This window comes from Pleuronectes platessa, chromosome 12 (assembly GCF_947347685.1).
Source record: "Pleuronectes platessa chromosome 12, fPlePla1.1, whole genome shotgun sequence".
In the NCBI taxonomy this organism is placed as follows: Eukaryota; Metazoa; Chordata; class Actinopteri; order Pleuronectiformes; family Pleuronectidae; genus Pleuronectes; species Pleuronectes platessa.
The window spans coordinates 21,394,455-21,422,222 of record NC_070637.1 but is presented as its reverse complement, the minus strand read 5'-3'; the positions used below and the strand labels follow the sequence as shown (position 1 = coordinate 21,422,222).

The window sequence follows — 27,768 nt, the reverse complement described above, 5'->3', positions numbered from 1 at the left end:
ACAGAGGAACAATATGCTGTCTGTTCATTTACTGGAGCCTCAGCCCGAGTCACTGCCTGATGGTTGATAGATCAAGTCTGGTTTGGAGCGCAGGTCACAGAGTCTCTGAACTGAGGAACTACTCTTTAAGGCCACCGTCCAATCGGTGGCCTTAAATCGGTGAAACTCATCAACTAGCAGTAATTACAGTTGACCACAGAAACACTGAGTGAGAAGCAATTAACGAGACAGTCCCCTGTTTTATTTCCTGGTAACAAGCAGGATTTTGTGTAATAATGACAAAATAAACCGCAGATGCCTTTATTTTGAGGTAAAAGCATTTTCTTATATTCTTTTCGATGATAGAGATGTTGGTCAGCGTGCTCAAGGTCATTTCCAGTGGATCAATCTTAATATTCATATTCATTTCCCGACCTTTTCTCTTATGCCACCGTCAATGCAGAACTTCCACTTGCAATCAATATCCGTTGATTATGCAGATTTCCACCAGATCTCTGATTTCAGATTTTTCCATTATTGATTCTCCCTTAGCTTGATTTGAGTTTTAATGACGCCCATTGACTTCCTGTATCAACTCTCTCGTAACAGAATAAACACATTTTCACTTTCTCCCCCTGAGACTATCAAACAAATCACGACTCTATCACAAACCGGACATAAACATTTAGTAATTTCCACTTGTGTCCACATTATAAACACAGGTCAAGTCAAAATCTACCGAGCTTAATACGTTTACTATTGGTTTCTGGTTCCAAGAAATGAATCAAGATTGATAAACCAGGTTTAAGATGCAGTATTTATTACAAAAAGCCTGAATATCATTGCAAACAAAGACCAGAACAAGATGAACACAACCTCTCACATAGTTCATGAGGGAACAGTTCCCAAAAGTTCCGTGGACACCTCTCCTACTTTCTCTTTACTCCTTTAACAAAACCAACTGGACTCTGATGTGAGGGTTTAAAGCGCTGACACGTGACTTTTTACAGCAGGTAGCATGGAGAGGAGATTTGCTCTCTTCCTGTCAGATATATCTTTGCCCCGCGCCGCCCTGCAGATCGCTGCGCACACTCCTCCGACTATTTACGGCCGCAGTTAACTCCCGGCGCTCTGGTAAAGAGCTTCAGCAGCAGGTGAAGTCAGGGATGTGGCCGGAGAACCATATCCCAGACCCGATACAACATTACAACACATAAACTCACTGGGATGAAAAATAGCACCGGGCCCGTCTCACCAGGGTTAAAGATTAAAATGTGTGTACTTGTGTGTGTTCGAGGGGCAGTTGTGCGACACCAGATTGATTCCAGACTGGGGGGGGGGGTTTCTCTGGACTTTTGGAAAGGGAATACGCCCTGCCCTCCTTTCGCATTAGCGCTGCCGTTGCGTAGCCTCTATCCATTCAGCTGAGGGATGACGCCCGAGAGACTCGCAAACACACTGCAACCTGCGATGTCAGGAGAGGAGAGGAGACAAAAGAGGAGAGGAGAAAGGGATAGAGGACAAAGGAAGAGTAGAAAAGGCCTCTAAACTGCACGTTGTTGAGATTGTGCAGCGCAGCCTCTCCTCCGCTGCGCGACTCTGTTCTTCTTCTCTCTGTGACATGCAGCTTATTGTCCATGTTACCTTCCTCATTCCAGCGCAGGGTCCATCCCTGAGGCCACAGACTGTTTCAAAACAGCCTTTATTGGAGCTCGCTGTTTCTTTTGATTACAGGAAAGTCTCACTTTACCCTACCACTCCATAGCTGAGGATATTGTGTTACCTACTGGTGTGTGCGTGAGCGTGAGAGCGTGTGTGTGTGTGTCTGTCTGTGTATAAGGATACACATGTAGTATGCATGGCCGACTATATGTGAATTGTTTGTTATGGATCTGTTTGTGTTGCTCGAGACAAACATCCTCTGTTATTTCCCCCCAGAATAAGGATTATTATAACTTCGATAAACATGTTGGTTTTCATTCTGGAAAATCACTTAGCTTTTAAATGTGTGTTTTAAGTTAACATCTGAATTGTAGTTTATCATCCGAGCAAGTTAATCAGAAAATTCTGTGAGGAAAACATCATGTACCTGCAGTAAAAGTCCATGTGTGGCGAAAGGAAAGGTCAGAAAACCTTTCATATCTGTTTCCCGATGCACATCACGGCCCCATTTGGAACGACTGACTCCAAACGCTGAGAATAGAGTTGCTCAGTGTTTAATAGATTGAATGTGACTGGCCAATAAAGCTTAGCTGTCTGCTCCGGAGGGGTCACGGGGGGGTCAAGGGCCCAGCCCCTGATCCAGACAGACAGCCCCCCGGTTCCGTGTTTTCTACAAAACACAAACGGGTTGAAATTCATACTCGGGCAATGTCAACTTCCCCCCCCCCCCCCCACAGCACTGTCACTTACAGCACACGCCTCGGAGAGAGAGTGCAGAGGGAACCAGAGGATAGATCCTGTATCATTTCCTGTTCTGCCCGGCGATGTCTTTCTGACCTTGTTCCTGATACGCCTCGGCTCTTCTGCTCATCCTCTCCCCGGTGCTTTCAGTCCGGGTTCAGTCTCTCCATCTGACTCTCTCCTTCCAACTGACCGGGTTTACATGGAAAAACCACTATTCACCTTATTGGTTATGAGTCATTAGTTCAATTATGGTGTTTTCATGAGCTGCTTATAGAATATTCCATTAATATTCCTGTTTACATGTCACAGAGCACAGCCTGAGTATGACTCATGTCCTTAGATCCATGTTATTCCACAAGTTCCACCTGACCTTTTAGCATTTGAAGTGTTTTCTTTCTAATTTTGCAAAAGCTATGACTCCTTTTTGTATTTCCATCTCACTTACTTCCAGTTGGCCGTGTGTCATCAAGCTGTGGGCAAGTTTCCCCCCTTTGGGACTAATAAAGGATTATTTTATCGCATCTTATCTTAACTTAACTTAACTCCATTTGAACGTTAAAATGCGATGAAGACGTTTACATGTACGTTGTAATACTCCAAATATGAACCTATTCAGATTAAGGTCATTAGAAAAAAACGCTGTGTCCATGACCATATCTTATTCAGTGACATCTGAATATTGGTGTCCATATAAACGCACTGATGCTCTTTATCTCACTCTCCCTCTCTCTCCCTGTGTCTCCCTCCATCTGTATCTCTCTCTCTTTTCCTACCCGGGCCTGCAACTGGTTTCAGAGGGGGCACATTGCCGGGCTGAGTTGGGTGAATTTTGCTCCCCCCCCCCTCCCTCCTCTAATTCTCTCCGGGCGCCACGCCAGATGCCACCTCTCCCTCTGCATCCATGTTTGACCACACGGTCAAGAGGGAGTGTTTTCTGTTGCTCTTGGACGGGGCGTTCAAAAAGCCTTTCCCTCTCTTCCCTGTCTGTCTGCGCTGCACGTCTGACCAAAAAAAATCAGACTCCGTTTTTTCCAGCCCAGAAGTGCTAGTTCTGGCAGCGTGAACGGCTTTCTGCCCCCCCCCCGACCCCCTTCCAACACACACACACACACACACTGAAACACCAAATGTTTCATTTTCGAGGCGGGGGACGTGGAGGCGAGAGATGAGGGAGGAGAGAGAGATACAGTGTGTTTATGAAAACAAACTGACCGGCTGCTTTGAGGAGTTCAGACTGTGGCTACACAGCAACAGGAAAGGTGAGAGGCAGGTAAATGTAAACGTTCATCGCGTTACCATCGACTGCCGGGCCTCTGATGTGTGCTCCCTGGTTTCTTAAAAGCTCTCCTCTGACCAAAAGACTCGCTTCTTCTGATTCCACGCAGAGCCGCTGGGAATTTATTCAATTACCTAAAATGATCACATAAGAAAAAGGGCTTTAGAATGTGCTGAGGTGCACAGGATAGGCTTTCAGGCCGCGGCACAGTGTCTCTTTAACTCACCAAAAGTGTGTGTTTCACAATGTGAAAGTGCCTCAGAGCAGCTTTTCTTCTTGCTGACTCAACGTCCTTCTTTTTGTAAACAAGATAATTATTTGAGTGAATCTGTGCACAAGTATTTTTTTATGCCTTTGGTTCTTACTGTAACACTTTTATTCTGGTAACTATAGAATAACATGCATTTCTCCAGGTTTATTAGAATGTAATTCATTCATGCAAACTGTTGAAACATATGATTTCACATGACATTTAAAACTATAATAATTTCTAGGTCATTCCGAGATGTATTTAAAAAAGTCTTCAACTTTAACATTTTAAACTTTTAACAAATTATTTAACTTAATAGTAAGTAAATGGCTGCTTCAGTGTTAAGCAGTGCAGAACACATTTGTATCCCACAAACAAAAAGAGAGAAAGTCACTTTACTGATTAAAACGTATTTAATAATTAGTTTCGTCTCACAAATTGTCCAAAAATAATTAATTTGACTCTCACATTAATAAAAGAAAAGCAGAAAACATTAAATTTGTGAGGCTGCAACTAAACATTTAGACAAAACTGATTTTTATTGCGTGACAGATGATATAATCTATCATTGCATCTGGCTGTGGTAAATTTTTTATGTAATTAATTATTACAAGACTGAGCATGAAAGCACTGCACCCAGACAGCCACACACACATGTTAAACTCCAGGCGCACTCACACACACACACACACACACACACACACACACACCCACACCCAGAGTGCTATGTTCATGACGGTGTACTCTCTCTTTTCTATCAATATAAAGTTTAAAAGGCATTTTTTTGTCAGTGACCCAGCAGAGGAAATGCACTCACTGTCCAGAAAGACGACTAATTACCCAAAATGCTGTGGGTTTCTGGGCTGTGTGTTAGAGTGAGTGAGTGAGTGTGTGCATGTGCGTGCATGTGTATATGTATGCGTGCGTGTGCTTTGCTGCTGTGTGTGTTGAGGTTGTAGTAAGGTTTCAGATAGGTAGGTGGGTTGGGGTTGCAGGCTAATTTATGTCAGCACTATAGCGAGCTCCGAGATTTATTGATGGTAAGGCAATACGGAGAGATCTGCTTCTTCAAAAACGCTCTGCAACCCCCTACTGCTACACACACACACACACACACACACACACACACACACACACACACACAGGCTGTCCATAGCCCGCTACCATAAACTTAACCATCACAAATAAATGCCTAAGTCCAACCTAAACATAAATCTATAAGTCTCAACCCTCAGAGAGCAAAATGTTCTTAATCTGATAGTTTCAAACCAAACTTTGTCCACACAACTCGAGATAGACATGTACACACACACACACACACACACACACACACACACACGCACACACTTAATGCTCTCCACCTCCCACCTCCTATTAAACAACATGTCGTTCTTTCACACTGAACCCGGCTGTAACCGTAGAGGCCAAACTGCTGCTGTGCTGACGCAAAGGACATATGGTCCCGAAAGAAACCATTAGAAGTATTGGAGGGGTGCATGTACACTCTCCCTCTCTCCCGCACACGCACACACACACACACACACACACACACTGTACATGGACCCATTCCTCCCCCATTAGCTATCCCTATAAAAGGAGAGAATTCGTGAAATTTGTCGAGGATTAAAGCTCAAATTGGTGGGAAAGTGAATTTACCAGCTGAGACGGGACGGTAATTTCAAAATGGGACAAGTGGGAGCGTTTAGACATGGAAGGACGTGCTGGGGAGCGATCGCTCGCCCACAACTGTGAAAAATATCTCAACTCCGATGCCTCTCGCCACCACGTCATCTGAGAGACCATGTGTATTCTTACTCGCTGACGATATACCTTTCTGATTGTATGCACACGTGTCTCTGCAGTGGCCCGGAGTGTCTCTTCAACCGAGATGAGGCAGAGACAACTTCAAAGTCCTGTCCCAGAATGCTCAGTATTTTTATAAGCAGGCCTGTGTTCTCTCCCAGTCGCTGCTGTTTCAAAAGAGTGGAGGGCTTATAAAAGCCATGTTAGGGTTATTATGTACATCCTATCTGCTTCAGCCTCCATTGAGTGTGTGTGTGTGTGTGTGTGTGTGTGTGTGTGTGTGTGTGTGTGTGTGTGTGTGTGTGTGGTCATTAGGCAGAGCTACAGTGGAATCCGTTTACTCAATAATTTTCGCCGTTTGTTTTTTGTGAGCCTGAGACGAGGAACGAACATCCTGAGTTTATTGGCCATTAGAGCGCTTGTGTGTGTGTGTGTGTTTGTGTGTGTGTGTGTGTGTCTGTCTGTGTGTGTGTGTGTGTGTCAGCAGAGCTAGTTTGTTTGGCTAAGTGAGGCAATTTTGGTCTTTAAGTATCTCATGTCACTTCCCCTCAAAAAGGGGCAAGTGATACAAACGCTCCATTCTTAGCGGCACCCCCCCCCCCCACACACACACACTTCTATACGTTGAGGACACACACACACTCTTTAGTCGTGCTCCGATGTGACATGAGTGTTTGTCATCAGGCGCTTGGGTTTGTGTTGAGATGATGGGAACTTTCAGTACGAGAACCTGATAAGTTTATTTACGAACCTGTAATTATTTCCCCCCCCCTCACAGTTGACTCACTCACTATTGTTTTGCATGAACACACGTCTGGCTGAGCCCGAATTAAACAAATCAGTCGTGACTAATAGCCGATGTAATTGAGATCAGAGCAGCGAATAAGACTCGCTGACAGAGCAGAGGAATCTCCAGCATGTCGTCCGGTGCATCGGCCGGAGGAAACGCACACAGTCGCTCTTCAAACGCAGCCTAATTCCCTCCAGTCGGGGGAGATGGTACCTGATTGGTTCTCCGGGGTGGTCCTCTGATTAACCTGACCGGGCAGAAACCCGACAACTTTGATCCGTGATTGGTGAGGTCACCCGATGAGGTCAGCCGGCGTCTGCAGGGAAACCGAGACGGCCGGTGATGAAGCATTTGAAGAGCATCGTTCCAAAATGAGACGTGACACCTAATTTCACCCAAACTGGGAGGAGGAGAAAAAAAAACATGATTACCAGCAAGCACGGGACTGGACCTCAAATTGATTCACGCTGAATTCATCAGTCTGTGACTGAATAGCAGGTTTGTTTTACTTTAATGAGTTTGAATCAAGACGAGCTGTTTAATTAGATGTAAGGTTCAGTTGTAGCTAAAATGGATATAATGTGGTAACAAACGTTTTTATGACCTAAATATAAAGTGTGTCATGAAATGGAAATTATATGTTGCTTGTCATTGCCAGAACGATTCAGAAACACCCAGTTTAGATTCTATTTCCAGTGGGCGATACCATCAGTCGCAGACCAGTCCAACAATCAGAAAAAACCCAAACAAGCTAAAGAGGAGTTAAACAGATGTTGCAATATTTTGTTTACTTTGTTTAAAACTGTCTCCACGGTGGATTCAGATTTCTCCATCACATCCACAGAAGCATCTCAGTTGTTGGCTAAAAAGCTTTTCGGGGCCGGAACCCTACTGGTTTCCAGTTGTAGTCAAACCAGTCCTGTCTGACTAGGCTGTGGTTGCCTGTAGGTAAACACTGCATCCGACATATGGACTGAAATGCATCCACTATCGGATTTTTTTAATCAATCTACATCCATGTGCTACGCTATGATGAACCGAGTGTTGGCTCTGATCTCCGCTGTCTGCACCAGAAGCCCCAGAATATTGGCTGTGGCCCCCAGAGGCTGTTTCATCATCAGACAATATCCAAGGGGTTCTGAGATGGTTGGGGATGTAATCAGTGAAATTAATCTTTTGATAACAACCTCATCATTTGCATCATTGATAAAACAAACATGCCAAATGTTCTCCGGTTCTTTTCCATTGAAAGGATTTGCTGTTTTTAGGATTAATATTATCTTTCACTGGCTGAACATAATAAAGTTATCGTTGAATATCTCTCTTTATGTTTATCTTTGAAACAGTGATCATCTTTGAATCAGTGTCACCCATCTCCTTCTTTAGTGTCTTCATCTGCTCTCTTCTCTTCCTACTCGTCTCCCCCCCCCCCCCCCCCCGTCCTCGTTGTCTCTCTGTCTTTGTCCCCGCTCCAACATCTCTCTTTGTGTAACCCCTGCTGCTTCAGAGGAAGATGAACTCAGAACAGCTGTGCGGCTCCTGCCTGTCGTGAGTTATGGCGAGCTGCTGTCCTCTTGGCTTTTATTGATAATATTACACGGGCTGATGTAAATATGACTCTGGCTGCAACAACCCTGCCTGCCCCCTCCATCAACCTTATCCGAAGACGGGACCTCTGCGTGTGCTCGTTGGCGAAGGAATGCAACGTGTACCTGTGTGTGTGTGTGTGTGTGTGTGTGTGTGTACTGTATATCTGTGTGTGTGTCATATTCACTTCCTGACCCCAGGACGCTCCCTCCCGAGGTAGAAGCAGACTCCGAGCAGTTCGAACATGATAAACGGTTCTGAGCCTAAAGTCGGTGAAGAGAAGATCCTGCCGTTGTGTCTGGATGTGTTTTTTGACCTGTGACTTCCAACTGTGCCGTGAATAATACGTCTTTTCACAGGTTGGCGTCTCCATCTGTTGCGGACACAGAAACTTGGCTGGATTTTACTGTCACGTCCGATTTTACGGGTGTCGTTTCTCCTTGCATTCCTCGTTATGCGCCTGTGTTAGCGACGTCGAGGCCAATCACTGTCTCTGCAGCACATGGATGAAGACAGAAGGTGGAAAGAATGAGACGGTGATAATCAGAGCAGCAAAGAGTTCTGTGTGGGCTACACCAACTGGGAGAGACTACACACACTCACACATACACACACACACACACACTCATACGCAAGACACCAGCTGCATTGTAAGCACTCATTAGGTTCTTGGTGCCCTAACCTTGAGGTGTAAATTCTACATTAATGCCTCGTCTATTAACCTTAGTGAACTCTGTTACACACACACACACACAGACACACATATATAAACACACCCACACACACACAGTCATGTTCCCATGATTTCAGAGGACATTAAATTGACTTACATTAATTTTCTGGAGACTTACTCTGTAACTACCACTCGATTAAACCAAGCCAACATGTCTTCACCTCTTAAGTATAATGGTGTATATGGGGTCGCGTCTACCCAGAAGAAAGATAAGACCCCAATGAGTGCAAAGTAGTAGTAGTATTAGTTGTTGTAGTTGTAGTATTAGTGGTTGGGACCAAAGTAATACCTGCAACACACACACACACACACACACACACACACACACACACACACACACACACACACACACACAAACACACTCACACACCAGAGCAAACAGGCATAGATGCACATTCATATTCAGAAAAGCACATGGACAGGACGGCAGCTGCTGCACCCACACACTCACCCACATACTCCAAATATGTAACCCCCCTCCCCACATACACACACACACACACACACACACACACACACACACACAGTACCACATTAACTGCATCGTGCCACAACATAGACAGGCAGGAAGCAAACGTGTCGTTTATTAGGGCCTGTTTCCAATCTGGGCTGATGATGAATTTGCCCGATCGGCCTCGTGCGGCTCCTGTATATTCGGAGACAAAGGCCCCTTATGAAATTACACTGTCATTAGAATGACTCCTCTGATTAGACACTGGGACCGGATTAGCCATCTGCTCCGCTCTCAGGCAGAGGAATGATATGATCAGAGCTAGTTAGCATGTATTTCTACACGAGAACACATTGAGGGGGTTTAGTTTCCAAATGTGATACGCCGTATTCATTTGGAGTGTCTGAGGAATTTCCTCTGCTCGCTGCAATACTATAATACTGTTATACGGCTCAGTATGATGGGGCACTCGGACGTTTAAACTTATATAAACTAGTTAATATATAGTGAAAGTAAATGGCACTATTTTCAGACTTGAATGAATAAGATTGTAAAGCACAAGATTAAGTGTCAAAACTTGTTTTTACTGCCTCAACACTATTGATTTGGAGATTGGATATAAAAGATATTGAGATAGAAGTAGTTCATAGTAAACCTCGGTATCCAAGTAAACATTTTAGATTCTCCACGCCTCTCCCAGTGAGAGCCCCTCCACTTGTTTCCACATGTCACCCAGTAAGAAAGAATGGAGACGGTTGTGGGCAGTGGGCCGGTGTCAGGAGTTGCCACAGTGGAATGGACGTGCACTACAGTGTGTAGCCATCTATCACTTGTCTCTCAGCACATGTGTGGGTGGCCCTGCAGCGGGTATTATTGCAATTTGGAAGCAATTGGCAGTAATCCCCTCTTTCTGCTTGTGTGAAAGCCCATCATCCCCCTGCGAGCCGACAGGCACGTCTTCACTGAAGAAGACCCCGGAGCTCCGGGTCCATCGGGGCTCAGGCTGTATATCGTTATAAGCTTGTTCTAAACTTTTTCTTGGTGGTCTGGAGAGCGGATGTAGTGACGGTAAGAGAATAATGCTGATTCACATACATGACTTCCACTTTGACCTTTTTAAAGTAAAGGCAGTGTAACTCCTTTTACTACGACCAGCTCAGCCAAAGTCCAACAGTTCCCTTAAATCCAGTCAAGCTTCATTAAAACACTCAGAGATATTGGTTCCCCAAATCTGCCAGATGTTTTTTTCACCATGAACCATGAATTATTCCATAGGAATGCCTTATTTCTTAATGCTAAAGAAAGTGAGAAAAAAATACACTCACTGATCTGGAATCTGCACCAAAGTTGAATGGGTTCTCCTCTGACTTACACCACATCCTTCCACCAAGTTTCGTGGTAATCTGTCTTGTACTTTTTGTGTAATCTTGTTCACAAACAAACCGACCCACTAACAAACAAACTCACAGGGGTGAAAACATAACCTGCTTGAGAGAGATAGTTCAATCAATACATTATAAACAGAACCGTAGAATAACTGACCTCTGATTTGATGGAGGCAGCTTCACTGTTCTGGGTAATAGAGCTGACCCTGAACCGGGCTCTGGGTTCAGAGGTCCGTCCTTCTTAGAGATAATTAAAGGAAGCAAACTATTTCTTCAGAGTAGCTGTGTGGAAGTTGAGGGGAGGAGGACGGAGTGGGTGGTTTGGCCTTCAAGGCTCAGGACTCTCTCACCAGGGACCAATGTTCTCTGGTGTTTGGCTCCGGCTGCTTTGGTTAAAGTCGGGGGGAAGATTGTGGCTTTGGTCGAATATTAAAGACAAAACTTTTCTCCGGCCCGTGTGGACTTTTTTACAACCTCGTTTTAGGAGCAGATATAAGGAAGCAACTTACAAATGTTTAGAATGAAAGTTTTCTAGATGTTTTCCTCAAAGATTTCTTCATCATGTTGATTAAAAAGCCTGAATCCAGTAATATAATCTCATCTCTGACAAGGAGGATACATTTTCATCGACACATGTTCATACTAAACTGATTTAAGTTCCGTGGAGTGGTGGATCATGAGCAAAGGAAGAAATATCATTTTTGAGGGGATCAGGATAAACAGGCGGATTTTGAAATTAGTTTTTCACTTTCTTTAACAGAGCGAGATCGGGCATTATCGCGGTGGAACTTCTACTTGTAAATGTTTCTGATCTGCTGGCTCCATCATGATCAGAAACAGATTTACGAGAAAAGATCATGTATCGATTAATGGATGACACACTTCCAGTGAAATCCTAGAGTTGATCGTCTCATATACATGAAGTTAAGAGATGATAAATCGAGAGTAAAACATTAGAGACCTTTAGGAAGCAGTGGATTTAAAGAAGCTTTTATAATATTATACTTGTGTTTGTCGGTTTATCATTTGCTTTAATTTTTAAGAATTCTGACTTTAAGAGAAACATTAAAAGGAGACCATGTTTGAATATGATGCATAAAGACCCTATGGAAAAACTCCACGTACAGTACAGTGTAGTGATGCATGAGGCGGTTCCTCAGCCCGAGCCCCATCTCCTCTCTCACATAGCTGCGGTGGCCATATGCTCAGATTGACTATAATTGTTGGTTTCCTGGACAAAGTGTTCAGAGGTTTGCAGGCATTTAATATACCTCGCAGGCGGAATTAAAAAGCAATCATGAAATCCAATTCTTCCATATAAAAACAAGTGAGCGACGCGTCCCGCCACGCTTCTATTTACAAAGCAAACACTCGCTTTCATCTACGCAATATCTCACATTGAGCCGAATACAGTGAAAGGGTTGATGGATGGTTTGGTTTAATGAGGGAGAAGTCATTTACACGATGAAAGGAGACACATTAATGGGATTTCTGGGAGGCCTCACAGTAGAAATGGGTTTTGCAGAGCCTGAATAAAGCTAATTCACATCAAATCCAGAGTTCTGTTGTGAAGAAGAGGCGGCGGCACCAACAGGAAGTGATCAGAAGGATACGCCGCTCTGTGGGGGGTGGTCTGAGCTGTGATGACACCATGAATCAGCCCCATGTCTAAATTACTTAACGGATCACTCGCCCGTGTGTGTTTATGAGCATGGTTCTGATTTGAATCTTTAGCCACATTGATGGAGAGGCTGTAGGGATGGAGATGGTGATGTAGATAGTTCGGAACAAGCAGGTTAGACATCTCAGGGTAAGTGACAGGGAATTGTCCTGGTCCCCTGATGATGTATCACAATGACTTGGACAATGCTGTAGTTTTTACTAGTGAGGCTGAAACTCCAGTGGAACCAGTGCAGATGGCGTATGAAGGGTTGTGTTTCCAATGAATCTGCAGGGATTACATTGGTCATTAACGCTGGTATAAAACAAACTACATTGTTGTAAGAACTCAAAGCTCCTGCGTGGCAGCAATTACACTCACTGTTAGGAGTCATAATAAAAGTATAGTGCAGGAATTATTTTAACGTGGGCATTAAAAGTTACAGCAGCCTTTACTGAGCCGTTTTCAACCCATTCACACAAAAGTAAAACCAAAGCGACAATCACAGGATCCAAAAGTCACTGTCAATCATCTCCATACCATAATAACACCATGCAGCACGCTGTTCGGTGGAAGCTTCTCTCTGGTACAGTATCGGGCACAGCCACTGACTCTATCACGGAACTATTTACTGCCCATATGGCCGGTGACACCGGGTCAACACCGTGTTTCAAGTGAAACCACCAAACGTTGTAAAAACCCAGCGTACAGGGATGGATACAAATTCAAGCATTAGCACATTGCTAATTACAGCGGGTCGCTCTTAATAAATTCCTTCCTGACATATGAGTTCCAGCACTGTAAAAGAAAAAAAAAAGAGGAAGAATGTTGCATGAGGGAAAAGCATTAAGCTGCTGCTGCTGCTGCTGCTGCAGACGTTTGCTTTCACCGAGAAGCTTTGTGCAGAATGTGTAAAGGTATACTGTACACTGTAACATGTATAGGATTCACACGGGATACTCGAATCCCCTGGTCGCCTTAAGTATTCACACATTTTCTGGCTATCCGAGCCGTGTTGAGAGAAAATAACCTAACAAGCAGCGGGCGTGTTAAACTGCTCAGCTCCTCGGTGGAGTATATCTCGACATGTTGTTGTTGTGTGTGTCTCCGTGCTCCCTCTCACTTTCTCTTATTTTGTATTTTTTTGTAAAACCCAGTTTCCAAAATATGTTCAGCTCCGAGCTTTTGGCCTTGTTCACGCTGAAATAACATTGTGGTATCAAAGTCAAGTCCTCTTTCTGTTTGTTTGAGGGGTGGGGCAAAGTTTTTCCTCATGTTTCTGGCCAAAAGCGTCATTTATTTGCTATTTCAAATGTTACATGATCTGAAGCGATTGGTTATCATCATCCAATTATATGTCCCCAGGCTTCTGTCCACTTGGATGCAGGACAGGCTTTGGTTTATCTGATCCTATATATTGGTCCCATGGTGGTTTCTTACTCGCTTGTCTTCATGAACTACACAAAAGGAGCAGGTTGAGTTTGGGATAGTTTTTATGATCAATATTCAGCCTTAAAAATGGATTTAACGTCACGTGAGAATATAAAGAACCTATGTGAGTTTGAATATGGTCGTGAACGTGTTATTCCGATTAAATGCTATATTTGCTGGTCTAACTGCTTTTGGCAAAAAATCTGCTTTTTGAGCACGAACAGCATACAGGCCATATGTCTCTATAGAGAACACATGCATGCAGAGGCTGCACACTCTCCCCCGTGCACCATTTGCCAAATTGTCCAGGATAATAATACATAATTCCTCGCTGGAGTGTGTTTGCAGTCGTTTAGAAAACCAGCCCACAGCATTGACATAATTCATTGTATGTGTGAAGCTCATTTACCTGCGTGTCTGCTCGCGGCAGGTTTGACGAGAGACAGGTCTGAGGGGATTTCACCGTAAAGGTCAGGAGCCGGGAAATATCAGATGAGAGCAGGAGCCGCTCTCCTCCTGCAAGTTGCAGCCGAACGCATGCTCCAGTATACAGTCTCAGTGGCTGAGGGGGAAACGCCTTGGCAGCGCATAAAGGGCTCAGTGTGCGGCTGAAATGACCGTGTGACTCCTGAAAATAAACAGGAATCAAATGGAGTGATTGATCGAATAAATTAAGCCCAGCAGCAAGCCACACTCTCTCTCTCTCTCTCTCTCTCTCTGTCTCTCACACACACTCACACACACTCATTAGGTCCAGTGGTCGGCCTTGTAGCAGAACAGACACTTGTTGCTGTTTTGCTCCCACGTTCAGGCCGGGTTCTTCCACAGCAGCGTGGTGCTGGTGGGTGGGTGGAGGATTGTTGGTGGTTTTTTAACACTGGGTGATCGATAAACTGTATTTGAACACAGACAGTGTCTTATAGTACTTTTAATTAGTTGTCTTCCCTCCAGTAAAAGATCAGATCATAATAATTTGGATGAAAAATGCACCAAAACTCATTTTGACAAGAGGAAAACCAAATTAATTATCTTATTCTACAGATGTTTCATTGACAGATGATATTCCAGTTTTCTTAGATTAATCTGAGCATGAATTAATCTTGGTTTCAGGAGAAACACTATCGTTAGAATTTTGCTGACATTGTTTTTCCTACAAATTTGCTTGAATATAAATAAAGATTGAATCCCATATTGAGTCTTTGTGCATCAGATCAGCTCTTCAGCACTTCATATTAGCAGACATCTTGAATTTAGACACTAGTTCATTCACACTGAAGAGTCACTTCAACATTTACGAGACCAAACTCAACACTGAGGCTGTTATTTGCCCCGTGATGATCATCAGCTCAAGGTTTCTCTCACCTCTATGTGCAGGCCCATACATTCTCCACCGGGCCTGAAATGAAAACCATCCAATCTGATGAACCTGCCGACCGGTCAGAGCCTTGTGGAAATCAAGACGAGACCTCCACCTACACACACCCACCCACCCACAGACGTCCCCCCCCCCCCCCCCCCCTGCTGCCTGCCTGTGCAGTTTAGTGAAATCTCCTCCTCGCTCTGCAGGATAGCCCCGGCCTCTGGGGTAACAAGATAGATGTAAACAACCAATTATTGGATAGACCCTCATTCATATCCCCTTAACCGATATAGACACAGAGGCTCTGGCTTTAATAATTTCTCCCTCTCTGCCCATGTCCGTCTGGAAGAATGTTACTCATCAACCCCTTGTTGCGCTTGTCTCAGGTCGGTGCACGGAGCAGCCTCACAGGATAAAAGCCACGTACCCTCCTCACGTGCACGGCCCCCCTGCCCCAACACGTATTGGGTTGTGGCTCTGCAACAACACACATCTTGCAATCATCAGCTCAATTAGTGGAGGTCGTGGTGGAGAGTGGCCGAGGTGAGCGGTGGGAGGTTGTGAAAATAGGGGGGTTGGCTATTAGGGGAAACGGGATCTCCATTCATCAGCGGGCGTAATAATCACAGTTTGAGAACCGGGGTCTTCTGATCAAACTGATCGGGGGAAACAAGTCGTTTACAAACACTGTCAAGGGCCTGACGCTGGAGCCTGGTCTGCTCCGTCACTGCCGGGGCACACACTCAGCAGATCAGACCATTAAGAGCCCAAATACATGGAAGACGTCTTTACATTCACATTTTAATCTCTTCGTGTATCTGCTTTGTTTCAATCCAGTTGATCAAATATTTAGAAAAATGGCAAGTTTATCCAGGGGAGAGAACAGATATTGATCCATGACTTGACAACATCATGAGTGGGAGAGGACAGGGATTACCTGGCAGTTCTTTATGCCAGTTTGCCCTCTTTAACTGAGCTGCCCCCCCCCCCCCCCAGCAGCATCATCCAGTGATGTAAAATGGAAGAAAATTATGCAAAGCGATACCTTTCTATGCTCCTTAGCATGTAGGTCACAATTTATTCATTATTTTGCTTTACATAATATATCCAATGTCAACTCGGAATTTATTTACTAAGAGTTTATTTATTGCACACAGATGACAGTGTTCATCTCAAGGCGCAAAATGACAGTGTTCATCTCAAGGCGCAAAATCATATTGCTGCTTAAACTAGTTTGCAGGATACACAGCCCATCTGCACTGATGTCTAAACTGGGGGGGGGGGGGTCCTTTTTTTTCAGATTAGAGCAGTGGCACCTCAGAATGTTTGTGCACGTCCCTGGCACAGGATACACAGCAGCATGAGTCAAAGCAGATCTTCATATATTAAAAGCTAAATAATTAAATGATGGCGACACGTTTGGTGCTAAATAAGAGCCTCAGAAATGTTCAGCACTATCATTTGTATGAAACGACAGATTTCACAGCACCTATCCCCGAGTGGCTCCGGATGTGAAACCTGATGAGACGATAAATAGCCTGTGAGGAGAATCCATGATCCTTCGTGACTGAGGCAGCACCTCTGCTCCCCGGAGGGAGAGGCCGGTTCCTGGGCTCAGTGACGAGGCCTTCAGGTGTTTGTGTTAGATGGAGGTGATACGTTATTTTTCTTAAATCAGTTTTAAATGTCACATCTGTCAAACTGTGTTGACAGACTGCTCATATTTTAAATATTGCGCTTGCACATGTGTAAATTATGTAATTATTATTATTTATGTTATTAATGTTGTTATTAATATTATTATTTTTCTCTACTCTCTTTTCCGTTTGAATATTATATTATATATTTGAGCTGTAAATGTAATATAAGGTAAAAATCGCTGCCTTGTTTTCCTCACTATCAATTTCCACCGAGCCCCGGGTCCCCGGACGATTAGCATCAGTCAGTCTAATGCCGTGACACTGTGAGAACCGCGCTTCGGGCGAAACCCAAGTCAATTTATTAAACCGAGGGGGGAACACAACACGGAAACAGGGATCAGGCTCCTCTTACACCGCGCCTCGTCTCCCTGTGATAAACTCACTTCATAATTACACTGATAATTCAGAGAGAAGCAGCCGCAGCTCAGAGGAACGGTCTGCTCCTCCTCGTCGGGCCCGAGCAGCGGCGGAGCTCTGACAAATCACTCCGCGGCGAGAGGAGAAGTTTGATTAAACTCAAAGTTCTTTAAACGCCCCTGATGTCTGAGGCTGCACCGACCTGGAACTTTAGATGTTCTGATGATTTTTATTCACAACTTATTATCTTCTAAATATTAAATTAAGTTGTGTGCAGGTAAAGGTGTCAAATTACGCACAATAATAATAATAATAATAATAATAATAATAATAAACATAATAATGATTTGATGATGAATGATTTTTTAACACTGTCCATTTTCCATGTGACGTGGATTCTGCTTGAACTTGTTGTGTCCAGAGCTGAAACAGGTCTGTCAGTGGTGTGTGTGTGTGTGTGTGTGTGTGTGTGTCTGTGTGTAGTGGTGTGGGTGTACACAAACTATCGCATCTCTAATGAACAGGTCCCATGGTGTAGGTGAAATAAATCTACCAGCTGGTCAATCTCTGGTCCCAAACACTCCACACATAAACCTGACCACAGCACCGGCCCCGTCTAATACCTGCTGCAGTGTGGAGAGCAACACTCATCCATTCAACAAGTAAAGTCCTCCTCTGATCGACCTCTTTAAAACAATTTAAATCCATATTCCCCCAAAAAATCCTCACAACCATCGGATTGAAATAATTACCCAGAGCTCGTCTTCGAATCTTCTCCTCTTAGCCAGCGTGTGATTCTGATTCTCTCTGACTTCGTCTCTCCTCCAAAGCGCGTCAGCCCCGATGACTTCAATGCAAACGGAGATGTTCTGGTCCCACCGCCGGTGATGTGCTCGGTGCCGCGTTCCTTCTTCCCCCCGTCGCTCACACACTGCGCGCTCCTCCTGCGCGCTGCGTCCAACAAACTCCTGCAGCGCGCACCAACTCCTGATTCCTCCATTAGTCCGGTGGCACACCTTAAGATTGTTTGCCATTCCTCGCGCTCCTGCAGCCACTGGCTCACCCCTCAGATGTTCATCATCGTGTTTGTTGTCACATGCATGAAATAATAAGCGTAACCACGGCAGCAGCCTGTTATAATCAACTGCAGAACAACACATCCACATAATCCTGAAAATTCATATTTATACCAGATTGAATTATTAATGTAACCTAGTCAATAGATGTAATTTAAGATCATGTGTGAATAATATATCGCACAATCATATCTGTACATATTAATTATATATTGATGGTCACAGTATGTGACATGACGTATATTTAAATAGTGTGTGTGAAGCTATTCCATATTTATAAACACTCAAAATAAAATATGATGTTTCTTCAATGATCCACCGTTAAAACCTTGACAAACGTCCTATTTACAAAAGACTGTTACAGATTTAACTTTAACGTAAAGGCAAATAAATTTTCTCTAAATAAGTTTGAGGTGAGAACAATTTGCATCGCTGGCCTCTACTGCATAATTTGCATAATTTATTTTTGTTTGTATTTGTTTATAGTTCGTGCGTCAAAGGCAAAGACCGAGAGCAGCTCCGGTGTGTTTTTGCCAAACTGCTCTCTGTGGAAGCTGCAGCACATGTCAGCAGTTTGCGGTCACTCCAGCTATAGGAACGTAACTAACTTTAAAAGTTGCAGGCGTTGATTGATCGGCTGTGTGAGAGCTGCCAGCGGCGTGAGGACGCACAGCAGCCGCAGGTCTCCGTGCGCTCTGGCGCCATCCTTCCCCGGGCTGCGGGATCAGCGCTGCGCTCCCTCTCCGCACCCCCCCCCCCCCCCCCCCCTGCTCTGCGCTCTTTGGCTGCCCGAGGTGTCTGTCAACGTGGAGGTGGAGTGGAGAGAAAAACAGTTTTAGAAGAAAAATCTGAGCAATAATTCTATTGGTAGGCGGGCCTGCGCGTGAGGGGGAACAATTGGGCGGACTCTGCCAGGGAGCCACCTCAAAGCCTATCAGGTTACTTTGAGTGACAGCGTAACCATGGCAAATAATTTGACTAAGGCTATTGTCTTATCCTCACCATCCCCGGGTCAAATAACCGACCAATCAGAGTTCACATAATCGCTTGTCTTGCCAGCTTAGAATAATATTATTAAAACGAGCCAGCGAGCCCGGTCTGCGGGAGTAGGTGATTTTGAAACGGCGTAGAAAAGGTGGAGGAGGACGCTGGAAGGAGTCGCAACTTTCTCTCTTTTCTCACCAGCGTTCTGAAGGAGTCGTCGCCCGGGGTTCTGCATGGCTGAATGGACTTGAGTCTGCCCCTCAGCACGCAGCTGGATACTACCTGTCCCTGGGCACTTGAGCTTTTCGGCGGCTCTTTTTTTGGGGGAACCTTTTGTCGCTTATGGACTTTACGCGTTTTGATTTGATGTGAGACTGAGGAGGGAGACGTGGAAGCAAGGCACACTCTAATCTGCTTTGGTTTACGTTTTCGCCATGTCCATGCTCCCGACGTTTGGGTTTACGCAGGAGCAAGTGGCGTGTGTGTGCGAAGTCCTCCAGCAAGGGGGGAACATCGAGCGACTGGGACGCTTCCTCTGGTCCCTGCCGGCGTGCGAGCACCTCCACAAGAATGAGAGCGTGCTCAAGGCGAAAGCCGTGGTCGCCTTCCACCGGGGGAACTTCCGAGAGCTGTACAAGATCTTGGAGAGCCACCAGTTTTCGCCTCACAACCACCCGAAGATGCAGCAGCTGTGGCTCAAGGCGCACTACATCGAGGCGGAGAAGCTGAGAGGCCGCCCGCTCGGCGCCGTGGGGAAGTACCGCGTCCGGAGAAAGTTCCCGCTGCCCCGCTCCATCTGGGACGGAGAGGAGACGAGCTACTGCTTCAAGGAGAAGAGCCGGAGCGTCCTGCGGGAGTGGTACACCCACAACCCGTACCCGTCTCCGCGGGAGAAGAGGGAGCTGGCCGAAGGCACGGGACTCACCACGACGCAGGTCAGCAACTGGTTCAAGAACCGACGACAGAGAGACCGAGCGGCGGAGGCGAAGGAAAGGTAGGAGAAGAGAAACACTTCAAACTTTTCTCAGACTTTGTTTACCAAGTTCTTTTTGTTATTCTGACTTCAAGCTAAAAAAAAAAAAAGCCAGGAGTCAAACTTTAAATAAAAATGTTCTTGAGCCACAAACAGCCACTGTTACAACTGTAGACGTTTTTATTTACAATTATACCAGTTTATTATATTAAGATATTTTCACAAATTTAATAATAACACCAGTAAGTGCACGATTTGTATATAGTTGAAGAATTTCTTCTTATAAGCTAAAATATTTGTAACTTTAAAGTTCAGTAAACTTTTATATGTTTGTGATAATTGGGCAGGCCTTGCGTAAAAGTTGAAATGCAAAAGAAATAAAAAAGAATTAAAGGCTGGTTGTGAGGCAAATTACAAGGCTTTAAAAGCTGTATTTACCTGACTTTTATGTTTTGGTAATCACACTTATTATGAGAGGACTTTCACGTCAAGATCAGAGGAAGAAACTACTTTTAAGCTTCCTGACACTGGAGAGAACCACAGGGTAGAAAAGTGACGAAACATCTCAGAACACGTTTAAAAGTTGTTGTGCGGTAGAGTTGATGTGGAGAGCTAAACGTATCCCCGGTTGACATTTAATTTTGAGTCGTTTGTACATTTCAAAGTTTAGTGAATTACACAGGTGAGGCGCATAGAGGTCTGGGAGACGTGTTCCAGTCAGGTGCTCGCTGCCTCGGTGTCTCCTTTCACCCTCTGGCCACTAATTCGGGCTGAAAGCTCCGCGTAAATCATGTCTTCCCACTGAGGGAAGCCTCGCCACTGGGAACACATGCAACACGCACGCGTTTAGCAACAATTAGGCCTGTCATTTATTCAGACGTCAGAGAGGCCGAGCCAGTGTCGGCGTCAGAGGTCACGCTGGATCAATTAATTTGCTGCAAACACCACAGCTTTTACGCACAAACAGGTTTATTGTTTTCGGGTCACACTTATTTAGACATTTACTGTAACTCTGTGCTGCTGCAGTCAACTGAGCGATGGCCTCTAGTTATTCCAATGACTAATTGATAGCACCTTGAAACACGAGGGTATGAACGTTGATAAATCATTAGACTGATCGTTTGTGGTACTTTTACGCGTATTATGGCTGCTCCTCATATGGTAACCTAATTAAAATCCCCGTGCGTAAAAGGGCATGCAGAAGAATATTTTTGCTGTGTGTGTGTGTGTGTGTATTTTAAGAATTATTGCTTGTGTTCAATTAGCTTACTTACAAACTTTTATTTAATTTGCATGTAAATTGTCTAGTTTATTTAATTCACTTTAGTCGTGACTATAATTTTTAATTCTGCACAGTTTCCTGCTGCCTGACATGTTCCAGGAGTTCGTCTGCTCCCATTCGCACCAGACTAATTTACATGTGTATTTTTTTTATTTTCTACTCGCAGAGAAAACAACGAGAACTCCAACGGCAATGGTCACAACCCGTTGACTTCCTCCATGAATGGAAATAAGACTCTATTGGGGAGCTCGGACGACGATAAAACCCCGTCGGGGACGCCGGACCACACGTCCCACAGCCCGGGCCTGCTCCTCAGCTCGAACACCGGTTTACAGTCCTTGCACGGCCTCGCGCCGCCGCAGGGACCCAGCGCCATCCCGGTACCGAGCGGCGTGGACTCGGTGCACCATCACCACTCCATGCACCACGACACCATACTGAACTCGATGTCTTCTAATCTAGTGGACCTTGGCTCTTAAAACCCCCCGCCGCACTTGAATAAACTCCAGACCTTTTTTTTTCTCCACCGTTCTTTCTGGAAAAGTAATTCAGCCTTGAAGGTGGCGTAAGACGAGCTCCAACCACTTGTGGAAAGGTACGGTGGTGAACCAGGCCACCGTAACAAGTCATGTAGTCTCACTTTCTACAGTTAAACTCGTTTTTATACAAGTGGAGGGGAAAGATCTGCAAGTGGGAGCAGAGCCTCCGTTTAGCCCCTAAATTTAAACTTCTGCTTGTTTCAAGGATTTTCCAGAAACAAGTGTCAAAGCAGAGCACTTAAATAAAAGTCTTCAGAATTAATAAAAAATAACAATCGCCATGTTTTTCACTTTCATTGGCACCTTGAATGAATTAATTTGAGATCATGTGACTTGTTATAGGACGAAGCATTTTTTTTAGCAGTGGTGGTGCAGACACAAGATGAAGTGGAACTAAGGTCGTTTTAGGTAAAAAATAAATAAAATAAAAAAATTTAAAAAAGGATATATAGAAATAAAAAAAGTCAAGAAAGAAAGAAGTAAAAAAAAGTATTTTACCCGGAATGTAATAATAATAATAACGCAACATGTTATACTGTTGAAAACAATAACAATAAAATGTCTTAATTCTTTGTTATTATTATTATCGTTGTTATTTGAGGGGTTTAGATGAATCCACAGACTCAGAGTTAAGGTACCCATCGCTTTCTTATTTTTCGTTTTGTTTACACAGAGCCATGACCCCTGTTATTTTTGAGTGGGTGGGAATGGGGGTGGGGGGGATGTTATTGAGTATGATATCTCAAGTGTCTTTTAAGACCCGTGAAAATATGCAATATCTTAATCTCTTGATATTATTATTATTAATATTATTATTTGCATTTTTTTCATTTTTGGATAGAGCCTGCATGTAAAGTTTGCGATAAATGATGAAAACATAAAAAACAATTCAACATATAGTTTCATATTTACCCTTTACAATAAAATGAAGAAAAAAGAACTCCATGAATTAAGGTCAAGGGTTTCTTTTGGTTCTGGATGATTCATGACACATATTTGTCACTTTCTATATTTATGTTGCCTATTATATTTTTTTTAATCATTCAAGTCAATACAGGCATTTAAAAATTATATTCAGACGAAGCAAATATTCCTTTTTTACTTATATTTCACATCAGCTGCAGGCAAAAATAACCTTTACAGAATGACAGGAGGTGTGTTTACTGGATGATGTGTGTGCATTTTCAAATATATTCCTTTGCACTTGTAATTTTACTTTACTTTAAATAACTAGCACCTTTTAATATAATTTAATTTTCACGATAGTTCTGAGCTGTGGCGGATTCTCCTCTGGCTTCTGATTGTGCATTGAACCACCAGTTGCTTCACAGGGAGATCTGTATATGTGCATTAGGAAGAAAAAAAGAGAAACTCAGGAGCTCTTCGCCTTTGACACATGTGCCAGCTAAGAAAGGGGATATTGTGCTTTATGTGTGGGCAGACTGCCGGCGTGCACGGCTCCACAGCCCGGGATTATCTGCAGTCTAATCATAAATGCTGCAAGTGAGGTCGTGAAGCAGGATAACTATCTGCTTCCCCTCGTCCCCCCACGAGTCGTTTGCAGCCCTGTGTCCTTGGCTCGTGTAGTTCAAATGGAAACGCAAGAAGTAAATATGCTGCAGTAATTAGGAGCTTTTAAAATGTTAGGAATCTACTTTCATAGCCTATTAGTATTTGGTCTCGTTTAAATACGAGTTGAATTGTTGTGTTTCTGGATTTTATTTTTATTTATAGACATATAGGGAGTTTTGTTTTTTCTGAAGTGATGATTGTGACTAAAGGGTCAAAGTTCAGCCAAGTCCTCATCGAGGGAGGGAGAAAAAGAGAAAAATGTCGACACTCACTTTGTAAGAAAAACACAAGTCAAGAGAGTGAAGCACGTGGAGCGTGTGGCCATCACAGGCAGGAGAGTGGCTCACATTCATATGAGGGTTTCTGACTGATGTCGAGGTGATGAGTCGTTGTCTCTGTGCGCTCGGCTGAGGGGAACGAAAGGGTAGAGTGGAGTTTGACAAGGACAGAAAAAAGATCCACACACACACACACACACGCACACACACACACACACACACACACGCACACGCACACACACACACACACACACACACACACACACACACACACACACACACACACACGCACACACAGACACACACACACCTCCCACCTGTACCTCCCTCTGAGAGGCCACAAGGCCAGGTGGGACTGCGTGCTTTTACTCTGCGGTATCTTTTTATTAGGAACTATTTTGTGCCGCACTTCTGTCTTTACTCCTGTGCAGTTCATTCATTTAACAGCTGATGTTTATCACAACCTGAAAAAAGCAAATACGCAGATTTCTAACCCATAACTTACAGTAATGGAGACCTCTGACATGGGCCTATATGTCGTCACAGCTCTTCACTTCACTGGACGGGGTTTTCTCATCCAAATGGGTGGAGGACTTTGTTTTCTTTTACGCGTAAAAAAAACTCTGATGGGTTATTGTGTCCCAGTAATAAATCATCTTACGCGATCAGCCGGCTCTAATGGAAGAGTAAATACGAAAAGTCCACACTGGGAGTGTGTGAACCGTCTCGCTCCTGATCGTCAGCGCGAGAGGAGCCGTCGCACCTGGTTGTTTAAGCTCCTGACGCTTGAAGGTCAATTACGCACGTAGCGCACGGACGCTTTATAATTAAGGATGAAGTCCACTCGGGCTTTATATCAGCAGCTGGTTTCTGCACTGAAACAGCTCAGAGCCTCGTCTCCTCGCACTTTCCCCCTGTTACCACAACGCCTTGGATCGTGCACATTGTGAGTGCGCCATCTGTGCACACGTAGGGGAAGGGAGGCCATTAAACGGTGGTTGGGCAGAAGGTGTTCGGAAAATCCACCAGTGTTATAAACGCCGATTAGATGGTGCCATGGCGGCCGGTTTATTGGAGTCATGGGCCTCTGAACGCAGCGTAAACAGTTAGACAGGTGCGAACACGTCTTGGTTTCTCGCGCACACTCTCTGCGTTTTAATCGCCAGTCGGTTCAGCACGAGGTGAGGATGTTGCGGATATTAAACGTCAAGTGTTTAGTCTCTTAGAGATGAAGGAGTTAATCCCACTTTGCCTCGGGACAAGAGCTGTGAAGAGATCCGGAGAGAAGCGGAGTCCTGGCGTCGTAAAGATCCAATCCATTCACTCTGTTCACCAGACAACAGGTTTATAGGAACTGAGCTGTTCTGACCTGAGATCTGTGTTTTCATTGGCCCGGGACAAAATATCACTGAGTTATCATTATGATTAAAATTATAGCTTCACCATAAATGCTTCGTGTGCACATTCGTGATCTTAGTTTATTGATTGAATGATTTATTGATCTCCACCTGTCTGCTGCAGATTATCGCTGCTTTTATTGTTGTTTTTGCTTTTTATGCATTTTTACTACGTTGTTATATTTTCCATATTTTATTTAAATAACAATAATATTTTGTATCCTCACTTCTGTAGCACTTAATAGTGAAAGACATTTCCCAATTTTTTTTGTTCTATCTGAAGGATACAATTTATTTTTGCAAATTTCTCTGAATATTTAAGAACATTTAAACCAAGAACTTATCTCTCGTTCTCTCTTTGTGTTTTTTTAAATAGGGCAATCATTTCAATTTCTCAGGTGGTTTGCACATTAATAATTAAACAGCTGCATGGAGACATTAAGATGATTTTATAAAGTCATATCTAGTTTTGATGGTCCCGGTTATTTTAGGTTGTCTTCAGTACAACAGAATCGTGAATCGTGCAGTTGTAAGTAGCCAAGTAATTGGTGGATTACACTTTAATCTTTGAGGGGGGGGGGGGGGGGGGGGGGGGTCTCTGAAATCCTGTTTGAACGGAAGAGGTGTTTGTACACATCCCAGTGGAAATGGTTGTTAGAGCAGAGGACCGAAGGCTGAGAGGAAGCAGACATAATTTAAAACTTGAATTTATTGCACTATTTTATGATATAATAATTCAGTATTAAATGACTAAATGCAAGAACGATAAAGACACCATGACAAAGAGAAGTGAGCACAATGACTGAGTGAGTCACTAATAGCTCTAAATGATGAGGTATCTCCAAAAATATGCTTTGCAAAGTAAGAAATATCAACAATATTGTTTTAGCTGAATCTGAGTGGATTCAATTCTCAATTCAAAATGATTTGAATGTATTTGATGCAGAGAACTCATAAAAATAGGAAACAGTGTTTTCAGATACTCATCAAACCTGAAACGTCGTCTGACGTGATGTTAACACGATGAGTAGAACTGTCAGCAACAGCGGTAACAGTTATAATGTGACACATTATTGGTCCCAGTGGGGAAATCTCTCTTTTCACTTAGACCCCCTTAAGGGAGGTCAGAGGTCAAACCTTTATAGCAGTCGCCTCAAAACCTGCAAGAGATTCACCACTTTGCACGAGGAAACCGAGGCAGGACCCGGAGGCTCGGACCCAGGTCGTCTGGGTCGTGGCTGGTTTGTGGAACCGTCGTGTCGGTTTAAAGATGAAGTGTGTCTGAAGTCCAATGATTTAACAGACATGAGAGGAGCTCAGATCCCAGTCACTGCTCCAGTTCACTGTGAGGATGGTGGTGCAGATGAATTGTTTCTGAAACAAATGATGTTCCACTTGTTGCATCTCGAGTTCAGTGCTTTGCTGACAAGTTAGTTTGAAAGTTTTGATTAATTTTACTTATATATAATGTGACTGCAGATCCTAGCCCCTGCGCAGCTCACTGCATCACCTCTGTCATTAAATACCCACTTTATACTGTGAGCTTCTTCCAAAGCAACACAACAAGGTGTGTTCCACTTTATTTAAACATGTGCATCACTTAGTTTCAAATGAATTCCTGAGATTTTACAACAAAAATAATTTATGTTTCTATATGCAGCAGAAAAATCCTTTGGTTCAATGTGTTTACCATATTCTCTTCTTCTCCATCTGACCTGAAATGTGCATCAGCTTCACTTAACATTAAGTGAGAAGGACAAACTCTTTCCTCTCGTCTGGTTGTGGTCTGAAGCAGAACATTCATCAACACAGATCAAACTCTCACATGGAATGAGAATAACATGCTTAATACTGAAATTCCACTTTGCTAATGTAAAAACCATGAGAGGACACAATGTAAGAGCTGTAACTGCATCGCCAGGAGGAGGATGAGCCGGACAGTAAACACCACCAGGTAAAATACACAAAGTTTAGCCTCTATACCAAATGCATGTATAGTAATTGTTATATTGTCTTTTCCATTAGACAGAAATTTATTTCGGCCTTAATGACACAAATCATAGAAAATGTGAATAACTTCTCTGGTAAAAAATAATTTAAAAGTTTCATTTTGATTCTTGTACAAAAGTTTTAGTGTCTGGGGCCGGATCTAAATCTGACATGAATTCAAATCCAGCTGAAAATGTTTTCATGCAAACATTTACAGATGAAACTGAGCACGTGTTCAAACCAAGAACCAAAGTTTCAGACTCAGACACAAACCAACTCCGGAGTCGCATTTAAATTTTGAAACCAGACCGAGCCTCCACATCAATAATTCAAACACAGGATGGGAATGTGTAATCCCTCCATGCCGACTGACAGGTACTTTACAGTAATTCACTTATAATACTATGAGAAAATAAGAAAATTGCATTTTAAGCACGTCCACAGTTTCAGTCATGATCAACTGACACAAACTAACTAAATTGTTATATACAAATATTTTATTCTCAGGAC

General features: G+C 43.7%; 1 protein-coding gene across 1 annotated transcript; it reads left to right on the top strand.

Annotated features, from left to right (window-relative positions):
• The first annotated feature begins 19,362 nt into the window (after positions 1-19,362).
• On the top strand, positions 19,363-22,701 carry six2a (SIX homeobox 2a). The gene is made up of 2 exons (XM_053436584.1): positions 19,363-20,222; positions 21,650-22,701. The coding sequence occupies exons 1-2, from the start codon at positions 19,663-19,665 to the stop codon at positions 21,960-21,962; spliced, it is 873 nt and encodes a 290-aa protein (XP_053292559.1). The 5' UTR covers positions 19,363-19,662; the 3' UTR covers positions 21,963-22,701.
• The last annotated feature ends 5,067 nt before the right edge of the window (positions 22,702-27,768 follow it).

Coding starts and splice junctions, on each gene's coding strand:
- six2a (XM_053436584.1), top strand. CDS start 19,663: ATGTCCATGCTCCCGACGTTTGGGTTTACGCAGGAGCAAGTGGCGTGT. Junction 20,223..21,649: donor GCGGCGGAGGCGAAGGAAAG/GTAGGAGAAGAG, acceptor TTCTACTCGCAG/AGAAAACAACGAGAACTCCA.